This window comes from Camponotus floridanus, unplaced genomic scaffold (assembly GCF_003227725.1).
Source record: "Camponotus floridanus strain SB8 unplaced genomic scaffold, Cflo_v7.5 scaffold5, whole genome shotgun sequence".
Classification (NCBI taxonomy): domain Eukaryota; kingdom Metazoa; phylum Arthropoda; class Insecta; order Hymenoptera; family Formicidae; genus Camponotus; species Camponotus floridanus.
In genome coordinates, this window is record NW_020229658.1 from 1,020,001 (window position 1) to 1,032,040 (window position 12,040).

Consider the following 12,040-nt stretch of genomic DNA (forward strand, 5'->3'; position numbering starts at 1 on the left):
AATGCTCGCGACGAAGCGACACATATCACACTTGCGGAAAGCGAAATTGTATCATTAAAGCGACGACGATTCGCCTGTGCATTCCTTTGTGCATTTGTGACAGCTCAATCATTACAATTGTCTCTCGTTTGCTCCTCTTAATTTCTTAACAAAATACATTTGTTCTTTATAAATAACAATTTGTTTTACTTTACTTAATTAGTCGCATTGGTGGCGTCCATTGTATGCATTAAGAGTGCTTTTTATATCAGAAAAAATGTTATCGAAATTTAATATATAACAATAGTCATGTTCTTGTCAACATAACTGCAAACGGATAGGAACATGAAATGCCATCGCCGTCGCCTTTCACTTTTTCGTGCGTTCAATTCGATAGAGATTTTTTTTATAATTTCAAGATATATATCGTACATCTAATAATTACCAAGATATCACTATCAATGGCGCGAAGACAGTGAACGCGATGGTTTTGATTATATGTATAGCGCTTTATACAAATACGGGCAGTCTCCTGTCCATTAGAGGATACAACCTGAATTTCTCCAATTTTTTCTTCCTCCTTCTTCTCCTCGGATATAAGATTCTTCTCTTTTTCTCGCTTTCATCGGAACACTGTCTTCGTCACAACCATACCTGTGGATGTAGAAAAAAAATTATGATAGAAGAAGAAAGGCTTAGGCGGGAAGATTATTGAAAATGCGACAAGATTAATGGATCTATTCTGTAAAAATGCTCTATAACACTGTATCTCTATAAGCTATGTAGTTGTAGAGTAAAAAAGAAAGAGCTAAAGAGCTATAGAGTTACAGAGCTTAGAGAGCGAAAATTTTCTTACCGAATACACGACTAAATAAGAGATGAGCTATTTACCTCGTCGCTATTGATCACTAGTCAAACCTTCTCGCCACTCGATTCTCGCCCTTTCTCCTGCTGTGGTCTCTCCTGCTCTTTGTCCTTGTTTCGCTCTTTCTCGCGCTCTCTCTCCCTTTCCGCTTTCCTTTCCCTCAACATTTCCATCCTTCGCGCTCTGTGTAGACTTCCGGACGGGAAGGTTGAATCCTCGACGGCCGCGGCTGCGGCTGCCGTTGCACCTCGCTCCACGGCCGTCTGCTCAATAAATTACTCCAATTTATTTCCCAAAACGCTCTTACAACGGACTTGCATGGATGCGAGAATACGAATCGATATGAAAGTTACTTTCGCATTAATCTTAGTATATCACGCGTATTTACGCAGTGTTCAAAAAATCCACAAAGAAAAATCATGTCAGATTTCAGAGAAAAAGTGACGACAATTTTTATGTCGTTGAATTTTCAAAAATGCTACGTATACTAAGATTAATCGAAGTGAAATTTGATAGGACGATTTAGATACATACTTTGAGAATAAAACTGGCCGTCGAACTCTTGGCGATGGGACTCTGGCCGGTGGATGGATGCCCGTGACCGTGACCATGCGTGCTAAAGTAACCGCCCATCTTTGGCTTGATGTGCCTGTTGTGCACCTCCATATGCACGATCTTCATGAATTCAATTTGCGCAGCCAATTTTTGAATCTCCTCCTAAGCATAGAATTTAGGATAAGTGAAAAATTGCTCCAGTGTTTCTATTCGCTTTACATCGTAGTACAGATATAAAGATGACGAGTTATATAATTATAAACCTTAAGCTCTTCATTTTCTTGATACAAATCTGTCGTCTCCTCCGGCACCAAGCCGATCCCGTTCAAAGAAAAGCTTGCGGTGACGCCTCGCGCTCTAGCTCGACTATCCCATTGATCTCCCTGACCTCGCAATACTCTGATTACCTTAAACAAGAATTAAAAATATATGATACTACGATGCCATTTATCGTTATATACTTAAAAAAAACGAAATAGATATTTAAAAAATTGATCAAGCGTATCGATAAATGTACGACAATTATTACAAAATTACATTAGTGTAATACGGCTTAAATAGACCTACAAACTTTTCCATTTTATCACTACAATTATTAATTTCATCCTTTTGTCACATCTTACTTTAGGACCGAATACGAGAAAGACCGTAGTTGATGTTGAAAGTTGAGTCCGCAGGAAGCCAAGCAGATATTTGATATCCGGCCCGGCCCGAGGAAATATGAAGAGGCTGCAGAAAAACGTCATTTAACATGATATATATATTTTCTAGAAACTCGTGTGCATATGTAATAATATACATGTATTATATCATATGATTACGTACTGAATGGCAATCATGGTTATGTTCACCGCGGCTATATTGTAAATGGCGTAACTTATCAAACGGGCCTCGTTAAATAGACTCTCCGCATTTCGCACGTTGTAACATACCTTTATGCCCCAGGCAAGAAAGAGAATTTCACCTGTTATTAAGAAATCAAACAATTAAATTCGACTTAATCTATTATTGATATTTTATGTCGCCATCATTGTTCTTTCTTTCTTTTTGATATTTACCGATAGCCAGACTGTGATCCCACCAATTGTACGAACACTGATAAAACTTTAAGTCGTGATTATCCGTGATTACTTCCGCATAAGGCGGCGAACTGACAGTCCATGTACCAAGAAAAATCAACATTACTAATAGTATAGGCACCATCCATTGTAAAAGCTGCTTGTCTGTCAATTTAACTTTATGAGCACTCTTCACTCGATACGTGAGCGAAACCCTACAAAATGTCAGGTATAAATGTGCTACTGCGAGTTTACATAAAATAAAATTGAAGCGCTAAAAATACAAGCAAATCAAGCCTACAACTGCGGTAAATTTGCTAAAAAGCAATACTTTCTATCCATCTTTCTTGAAAAAAAAAAAAGATTATTATGTTTTGAGTTTTAAAAGCGTTTTATTTTATATACTTTCTCGCTTATAATATAATAGCTTTTGTCTCTGAAATTAATATCATGTGACTCGATTCATTTGTATTCTCAGTGCTTCAATTCTGTGTGATAATACGCTAATCATAATTATTTACCGCCAGGTTTTCATTAACAGCGCCGTATACGAGACGCAAAATCCCATATGTCTCGTCCACTTTGTGGCAATGCACGAATACATGTCGAGGACCGGGAATATGGCGGCCATCTGCAAGGTATATTATTCAAATTAATACTCGACGGAATTTTTATTAAAGGAGAATGTAAGGAACGTCTCTCTCCACTTACTTCGAGATACATCAAAGCACAGCCCAAGAGCGTGATGGATAAAAATATCGGCGAAGCAACCTTGAATACTTTCAGTTTGCGATGCTGATACATGTACGCTACCAGGACGATGGTGCCAAACGCGCAAAAAATTGAAACAGCTAACAGCGTGATTCTAGAAAAGTGATAAGACATGAATGAAATAAGATATCGAGCGATAAAAGAAAACGCAATATAAAAGAAATACCTAAAGGGCCAATTGTACGTTGCTAGGCAAGGTTCGGGGCCCTTGCATCTGGCGCATCCCGGTGCACAGCGCAGACATTGGAATGCCTTGTCGAAGAAGTTGCTCTTATTCTCTCTCATTTCCTTCCACGCGGCTATAACAAATACGTATGCGAAGAGTAGAGGAAAAGATTATCATGTACAAGCAAATAATAATTAATCCTGACCTTCCACAAGAATTCCATCGAAACCGTCCCGATGATGGCTGGTGCTGTAAAAACCTTGCCGACATTTACACATGTACGCACCCTTCGCCCAACCAGCGCCCTCGTTTACTCGATTGCCAGGACTTTGGTACACACACTAAAATATGAAAAAATAAGAGAATATTGCTTTCTTGTTTATGCAAATATCGCAAAGAAAAAATATTTAATATTTACTTCCGTAGTTTCACCATGACACTTATGTGTGCCCCAGAAGGAGGCAATTTGATTACTATTGCGATTTTGCGGCGTCCAACATTGATTGACCTCCAATCCGCTTATATCAATATCTATGCTGATGAATTCTCGTATCCTTCAATGAAATGTCAATTACAACACGGATTACTACTACAAGTACTAGTTAACTTACTTATTTTCTTACTTAAAAATAAATTCTTACTTAAATTTGAATTTAAATACTTAAAATCACCAAGTAAGCTGTCATACTAACCAGGGAATATCCGGCAATTGTACCTGGACGCTGTATGAGATGAGCCAGCGGCGAGACTTGCAAGAGAAGTACGGGATGGTCCACCAACCCCTGTAGGATTCAATCGGCGGTGACTGCATGAATTTCGGTGACCTGGGATCACACGCAAACGCCACAAGCCGCCGTAGAAACTTCGATATATCTTTTGGTGAACACGTGTGTTTCGTGCAACGAGTCATATTCCCGGCACTTCACGGTCATCCCGACTATTGTTATTTGCCATTAATCATTATGATACGAAGGCTAAGCTTTCGAAAAATCATCGTTTACATATCGTACGCGAATATCGAGTTTCTATGACTTGACGCTCGTACGGGATGATGAAGGATGATGAATGATCGTGGAGCACCTGTACAAGTCCAGCGCGCAATTCTCTTTCGACGAATCGTCTCGAATATATGGATCTATCCACCATTATCAGGATATTTTCTAAAGAAAATATGTAAGTAAATTCAATTATGTGCAAATGACAATTATAACATTCTCTTTTAAGATAGCTTCTTTATACAATTTTAAAAATGAAAAAAAAACATACAGCACTAATCATTCGCACAATTCTTGTTTTTAATTTAAATGAAATTGATCTTTTTCTCATAGAGAGTTTCTACAGTTCACTCCGATAAACGAGACATTACTAGAAGAGAAAGGCAACGTGTGAAACATGAACAACAGGGTGCGAAACAGAGGTGCATAAAGGTGCGTGTGCGTGCGTGCGTACTAACATTTCTTTGAATAAATATAACGTGGCTCATTATTATATAAAAAGGATACAAAAAGGAAATGATTCTATGCGAAAAAAAATATGTAAAAAAATCGGAAAAATCTTTTTATAAGAAGAAATTTTGCAAGAAGAAAGTTTGGCTTCTGTAGACAAGTAAAATTGCCAAAGATGCGAATAGTCGACGCGGCGAACCTTAATCCGGCACTGCTGCCTGCATTCTCGAACCACGGTAAATTCGGATCCGGCTGTGATCCAGGTTGAAGCGCGTGACTCTCGACCTTGGATGGCTCGCCTACGCTTCCAGGACTGCGCTTCAGCCATACCGCGGTAATCACTGTACCAGTAGAGGCGTTTAGCGCGATCATCCTCGCCTCTAGCGCCTCGTTCACCGACATGAGCAGCGACTTGGTCAGGGCATCTAAAAGAGCTACGTGAATCCGTTATTTATCGTGAGTACTCATCACCGTATTCGACGATTGACTCTCAATGCGCACGTTACTCGCTACGTATGCAACAGGTGTCGTAGATGCCAATTGAATGCCAGATAGAAAATATAGATTGGGAATCAGGCACTAATTCCGATTCATTTATAGAAACGATTCTAATTTTACTCTTTCCATCAAACATACATACATATATTTCATTAGATTCCTCATCTTCTTTTCTTATCTCTTAACGTTTAAAGATTATATTGCTTTGCTAGATATATAAGGCTTTACCGATATCGATAGATAGTCGAATGTGAGTAAGATTTTTTAACATTTAGCAAGATTTTTTTTTAACATTTAGTTACAACTGCCATCAAATGTATATATTAGTTATATACATGTCAAATATCTTTTTAAGAATGCAAACATTATTTTTTAAAATTAGTCTTCTTTATACATGATGGTTCCAACTTACGTTGTATCGCCTCAGCAACCCTGAAATTTTGAAGGATTCTCGCGGTCATATCGGTCTTCTGACGCGCCGTGTCGTAACGTCTCGAGTCTAAAACGACATCAGCTGGTAGTGATTTAAATCCCGCCGAGTTGACGCACACCTCGCCCAGAGAACCCGTCGATGCCGCTTCTATCACGTCCAGCGCTTCGTCGGTGGGCTTTAAGAATAAAAAAATAATACAATGTCAAAAAAGAACTTGAAAAATTACCAAGATTGTAAGAAATTAAGATTGATGAAGACAAACCCGTTTGGAATCGATGGTATCGTCACGAGCGGTCGTCGACGGTGTCGAAAATGAATTGGCTTTCGTTACCGCTGTCATCGTCATCGTCGTCAGCGTGGCAGCGAGTAAGATCGAGAGCCAGGATTCGCCCATCCCGCGCCCTGGTCATTTGTTCTTGTAACGAAACGAAATCTCCGAGATGTTTGATTTATTCGAAAGTAAAGTTTACCGCGAGAGAAAGTAGGTAGGCAAGATAATTTGGCAAGATTTTCATTATTTCTGTCTCTCTCTCTCTCTCTTTTATACCTTGTACAAAAAGAATTATTATCAAAAAATTAACCAGTCTTTTATTTTTCATAATAAGCAAAACAATTGCGAATAGATGTGAATAATAAATAACCGCTTTGCAAGTACATGTTCTATTAAAAGAAAACACAACACAAGGTTCGAGAAAGAATCGATAGATAAAAGGAAGAATATTTTATTTTTATATCAAAATTATTAAACACACACCACGGAATAGACGGTAGTAAAAATACAGGAGAATCATCCACGTGAAAAGGAACGCGAAATTACGTTAATTCTCTCGAGGATAAAAAGAGAAATCCTATTGACGAGCAAATTAATTAATGAATTGACAAGTGACAAGTGTTGCATGTGCTATACTTGTAACAAACTTTGCGAGACTCCATCGATACGGAATTGGATGAGCGAAAGAAACTTTCAGAGTCTCTCACGAGAGACCGATCGCAAAATACTTTACAACTTACTTTACCGTGGTAATCTCACCTCCGGCGGTGACATTCAAGTAGCGGCGAGCTTGCGGCCCGCGCTCGCAATGGGCCGCTCGCACGCCCTCGCCGGTGATCGCCCGGGCATATTTCCGCCTCCGATTCACCCCTCTCGATCCTCCATCGGAGACTCGTCGGAGGGTCTCGCGTCTACGTCGAACACAAAACAAATTATACAATGCGATACGTCCCATCTCCCCCAGAGCCAAGTGCGAACAACCGATTACGCTGATGAATTCACGCGATTATAATCATCGCGTTAGCCGCTCGATAAGATCGTAAGATATTTCCCCGTTATTCGCGAGCGTGTACTCCGCTATTTTAAACCGAGCGAACGCGCGAGGCGGAGTCGAGGATATTACTAGCATCGGCTATCGGCCTGCTATCGCTCGATTTCGTGTCTCGTTTCCGACGTGTTGCAAAATAGAATACCCGGGATATATAGGCGAGTCCATTTTTTTTTCCAGCGACTTACCTGGCCTTTGACAAGCGACACGTGAGGTTCGCTCAACCTTGAATAAACCTCAACAACCCCCTCGTAGTATCGTTCGCGCTCGCATACCCAGCTGCATGATTCGCGTGATTGGCTGGGATAATAAGACGCGTATAAAAGTTGAGAAAGAGAGAGAGAGAGAACAATTGTATTTATCGTTGCGAAATAATCGACGTCGGTTTTGAAAAATACGTAAGCGAGACAAAAAATAGCGCGACGTCGAATCGATGGAAAAAGGGAACGATTGGGAAAAGAAAAACAGGCGCGAACTGTCACGCTCGGGTGCGAGTCGGCGAGGGTCCCCTTTCAATTTTCGTCTCGAAATCGATAGCGCGACGAGTCGATACGAAGTCCAAAGGTGTCCACGTGTCAGGCCGATTCGCACCGATTCTGGACGGTGGCCTTCGCGCGGCGAAGCGACGAGTCGCTATCGCGATTTACGGTATTTTTCTGGCGCGGCGAGGTCGCATTGTCCGCGTCCGTAGAAAACGGCCGCTATAGCGAGTAGTAGAGACGATCGATGCAGCCACCGGCACGACACAGCCACCCCCAGAACTCTCGCGTCCTCTCCCCTCCTCGAGGTGTCCTCGCTATCTCTTCTTTCGCGGCGCATCTCTCTCTCTCTCCCTCTCTCTATCTATCTATCTCCCTCAACCTTTCCCCTCTCTCCCCTCAACTTTATTTTATACGATACGCGAACTAAACGCGCGTATCGATAGACTAGAGTCTAGCGTCATAACTTGCACGATTATATTTTTCTCTTCCTAGAGCTTTAGATAAATTCCTCCCCCACTTTACGCGGGAATAATACCCTTATATGTGAATCTTGATTGCGTAAGATATAATTGCATGAGGTGATTAAAAACTTACGCGCGAAGGTTGGACGGAAGCGTATCCGTACGCAAGTCGAGGCTACTTGTGTGCGATGAATATTTCCATTCACCAGAACCATGACACTCTTACCAATCACTGAAACGTTGTAAAGTATTATGACAAATTACTGTACATGCGCTCATGTGTGCATTTGCGATTTTTATCACAGTCGATTGCCACCTTCTTCGAAAGATTGACGAGTTTTCAATATTTTGACGTATACTCGTTTTAAGATACGAAATAACGATTCGAAAATACTTGTCATTCGTATAAATGAACGAAGCAAAATTTTTTATCGCGTTGTTAAATTATACAAGATTGAGATCAAGTGCGGTGAAAATTGACGAAATGTCGCGCGAAAAATTCACACGTCGAGATGTCTCGCGATATCCTCTAATTTATCTTCAAAAAAATCAAACAAATTGACATTCCTGCGTATTACATAACGGATGGATTATAACGTAGCTTATAAATTGATGATAGACAGCGAGTGACAAAGTGATAGAGCGCGGGATCGAGAACTCGTCGTCTCGAAATACCACGGTTGCGGTCCAGCGGACAGTGAATAATCGCGCACTTACCCTCGACATTTAACACTCCGTTCGTTTCCCGCGTGAATGCGTGCGGGAGACGTCCAACGTGTCCGCGAGAAGACGATTACCAGCCAACCGAAGGGAGCGACGCGCGATTTATTAGCGATTTATTAACGATGAGTGCCGGCAAAGGTGCACAAGGTTTCACGGAGGGAACGAGGCTCCCTCTCCGGAGGCTCATTCGTGACTCGGCGAGGACTCAGCTGTCTCCTGCCGAGACCAGGGACCGGGGTCGTCGTTGGAGCGTGCGCGGAATCAAATGTCATTTTCGCTCCAATATCGGCGCGAAAAACCGGATTAAATTCCTCGGATAAAGCGCCTCGGGGGGCATTTGCGCTTTAATCGCGCTACTTTCTCGCGGCAATTTCCGAGCTAATACCTTAATGAGTAGCGATGATTCGATAATCTCCTTCTCGATGATTGTTTTGCAGCTTCCTCGGGCCGCTCGTCCGGCGCGTGTCGCGCGCAAACTCGAGGCGCGCATCTCGCGCATGCGCAATCGCGTTAGGGATGCGTTCGAAAATTCTATTCGTGGGATAAAGTAGTTTTGAATTGACCAATCGGGACGTGAAAATCTTCGCTCTTGATTGGTCAATTAAATGTTCCCTTGACTGGTAGGGTTTTCGAGCACACCCTGCAATAATATGTGCGACGCATGCGCAACATTAGGATCGAACGAAATTCGAATGCGCGACGCGCCACGTAAAGGTTGAGGAAAAGTCAGTCAGCGAATTTCGATCGTCGCTCGAACTTGAATCTAGACTAGATACACTAGAATCTAAATACGATTTTTATTTCAATTCGAGTAGCACGTGGATCGTGTCGTGGTGAATGAGTAAAAAAGAAACTGTGTGCCTGCTATTCGAAAAGGCGCGTAACACGAGGATTTACTCGTCTCTGTGATTACGTCACCTATTAAACGCATTTGCGAATGATTAAAAATGTGCTAATCTACCTTCAGGTAAGACGAATTTTGATACTTCACCATGGCGATCGCTACAGACCTCAAATTGTCGCGAAGAAACGGTCAACCGTGGGGTTTTCGACTCTCCGGAGGCGTGGACTTTACATTTCCCTTAACCATCGTCAGGGTAAGATATCATGTTTTAACATTTCTGCGTGATTCTCGTTATCGTTAAATTATTGTTAATGTTTTTTCGACAAGGTATCAATCGGGGGTATAGCTCATACAGCTGGCCTGCAAGCGGGCGATGTGATTGTTAAATTGAACGGGGAGCCAATAAGTCAACTCACCCACGAGCAAGCCTATGATAAACTCGTCAGCCTCGGTAACGATGTCGTTTTATCCGTCATACGGAGTTATGAAATTGCGCAAAAACAGTGACAATATCTTCCTATTCAAGTTTATTCCGTAGGAATCTTGGAATAATAGTCTTCTGCAAATGAAAAAGAAGCTGGTTCGCATTCTATTGCGATGCGAGAATTGTAATAAGGAATGGAAATAAAATTGTGAAGAAGATTGTAAAGACCAAACGTTAATTTTGAAGCGAGCATATCATATGCTTTGGCCCGATCTGTCACGCGCATCTGGCACGCATCAATCGATCAAGGTCTATTGCGAAACTGTGTCAACAATAAGCCCGCACACGATGAAACGCAATCTGTTACTATGATTGATGGGACGCTGCGGGACTGTAGGAAATGTGATGAAGGGTACGCCCAGGGATGTTACATATGTTGACATAATTTATTTTCATTTTATATATTAGATATTGTTCGTAGAATATATATATAATATATATGACTCGCGCGCTATCTAATCGTTATTATCGTAACGATAGAAGTGCGCCATATTTCACGATAATTTACACAAAAAATAACTGTACAATAGCTCGCTCTTGCATTCTCCGTCGAGCATACACCCATGCTATAGTTACGCACACACGAGAAAACTTTATCACACTTATATTTTCGTCACTTCATTCCACATCGTTATTTGTGGGGACGACGCAGAATCAAGTACCGCTTGGAATCAGATATACATATATTAAAGTAAAAAAAAAAAAACGAATAGATCACTTTAAAGATTGCATGATTAAAGGAACATGTAGAGGAAGTCACGCGCTATGATTATATAAGTAAACGATCACACATCGATCACATGCGATCACTAAATGCCTAAACTGTCTTTCGTCTTTTTTCTCGTAATCGCGGATTATATGTGCCAGGTCAATTTGTCGAGAGAATGCGAGATTAGTCCCTTATAATTCACATGCGTTTTGTTTCCCACGTATGATATGATAACGGATATGAGGGCTATCCCGTTTTTTTTCTCTTTCTCTCTCCCTCTCTCTCAACAAACACCTAATGATATGCATGTTTCTCTTGTTATCAAGACATAAATAGATGATTATATTTAACATACATTATATATCATTAAGTATTACATATAGAAAGTAAAACACACATGAAAAAATGCTAAACTTTACAACTACAATAAAAAATATATAGATGCTGTCACTTGCTGAACATATAGCTTTTTCATTATTATTTTTTTTTTAATACGATGTGACAGCATCATGCAAAGACGAAAAACAGCTCTGTTCGGATCGAGATCGATTCGAGGAATCCATCTTGGAAATAAAAAGCAAAGACAAAGCAACTGAGAAGCAGGTACCATGTCCGTCGCAGTTAACTGCTAATTAATTAATTAGCACACGTCACAGACCGTTTGAAGTTTGAATTACTATTTTATCGTGTGACCGTAATCGCAATCGATCTCGATATATAAATTTACACTTTGGTATACAAATATATAATCTAATTAGCGCGTATAAGCGCCGTTCCGTTCAGTTGTGTTCTTTGACGAGTCGATTTGCATCGAAAACTATTGTACAGCATATATTTTAGAGAATCAATTCCCTCTCCCTGTCTTCATTCTTTCTCTACATCAAAAGTTTATCGTAGTAAATATATATACAATACAATCAGGTACAATAGTAGCATATATGGAGATTGATCGGTTTAGTTTACTAGGAAGACGGATAGAGAGAAGTAGATGGATGAGCGATGAAGAGGAGTGGGAACGAGAACGAAGACGAAAGGAAGAAGAAAAATTAAGAGACAAGATAAGACAGAGAGAGAGAAAGAGAAAGAGAACAAAGATCTTTCTCATCGTATATCGCAAGATCGTTCAATCGACGTATTTATAACTTCTTCAACTTATATGTTAAATATACAGAACAATTTTGATCAAGATATAAGAGTTCAACGCGAAAAAGTTGAATGTTTGGTCTATTTGATCAGCAGATCTGTGGA

General features: G+C 40.6%; 2 protein-coding genes across 14 annotated transcripts in view; one reads left to right on the top strand and one right to left on the bottom strand.

Moving 5' to 3' along the window:
• Positions 1 to 9,211, bottom strand: part of LOC105258716 (probable G-protein coupled receptor CG31760) — an 11,407-nt gene extending 2,196 nt beyond the window's left edge. Inside the window, exons 1-19 of one of the 13 annotated variants that reach the window (XM_025412395.1) lie at positions 9,141 to 9,211; positions 8,166 to 8,264; positions 6,787 to 6,952; positions 6,033 to 6,317; positions 5,750 to 5,945; positions 5,039 to 5,273; positions 4,087 to 4,218; positions 3,813 to 3,948; positions 3,600 to 3,735; positions 3,395 to 3,527; positions 3,169 to 3,322; positions 2,979 to 3,088; positions 2,458 to 2,672; positions 2,225 to 2,363; positions 2,023 to 2,128; positions 1,663 to 1,806; positions 1,379 to 1,561; positions 871 to 1,110; positions 1 to 633 (exon numbers count right to left, since the gene is read on the bottom strand). The exon at positions 1 to 633 is cut by the window's left edge and continues 2,196 nt beyond it. In XM_025412395.1, coding sequence (XP_025268180.1) covers positions 892 to 1,110; positions 1,379 to 1,561; positions 1,663 to 1,806; positions 2,023 to 2,128; positions 2,225 to 2,363; positions 2,458 to 2,672; positions 2,979 to 3,088; positions 3,169 to 3,322; positions 3,395 to 3,527; positions 3,600 to 3,735; positions 3,813 to 3,948; positions 4,087 to 4,218; positions 5,039 to 5,273; positions 5,750 to 5,945; positions 6,033 to 6,164 — 2,370 coding nt within the window. In that variant the 5' untranslated portion in view covers positions 6,165 to 6,317; positions 6,787 to 6,952; positions 8,166 to 8,264; positions 9,141 to 9,211 and the 3' untranslated portion in view covers positions 1 to 633; positions 871 to 891. Of the gene's footprint in view, positions 634 to 870; positions 1,123 to 1,378; positions 1,562 to 1,662; positions 1,807 to 2,022; positions 2,129 to 2,224; positions 2,364 to 2,457; positions 2,673 to 2,978; positions 3,089 to 3,168; positions 3,323 to 3,394; positions 3,528 to 3,599; positions 3,736 to 3,812; positions 3,949 to 4,086; positions 4,219 to 5,038; positions 5,274 to 5,749; positions 5,946 to 6,032; positions 6,318 to 6,781; positions 6,953 to 7,277; positions 7,881 to 8,165; positions 8,265 to 8,749; positions 9,118 to 9,140 lie in introns of those variants that run through there. The other 12 variants (XM_020029789.2, XM_020029780.2, XM_020029775.2 and 9 more) reach the window with 12 other exon arrangements.
• A 241-nt stretch (positions 9,212 to 9,452) lies between these two features.
• Positions 9,453 to 10,789, top strand: LOC105258763 (PDZ and LIM domain protein 3). Its single transcript, XM_011270264.3, has 3 exons — positions 9,453 to 9,631; positions 9,723 to 9,852; positions 9,927 to 10,789. Exons 2-3 carry the CDS (start codon positions 9,748 to 9,750, stop codon positions 10,104 to 10,106), a joined length of 285 nt encoding a protein of 94 aa, XP_011268566.1. The 5' UTR covers positions 9,453 to 9,631; positions 9,723 to 9,747; the 3' UTR covers positions 10,107 to 10,789.
• The last annotated feature ends 1,251 nt before the right edge of the window (positions 10,790 to 12,040 follow it).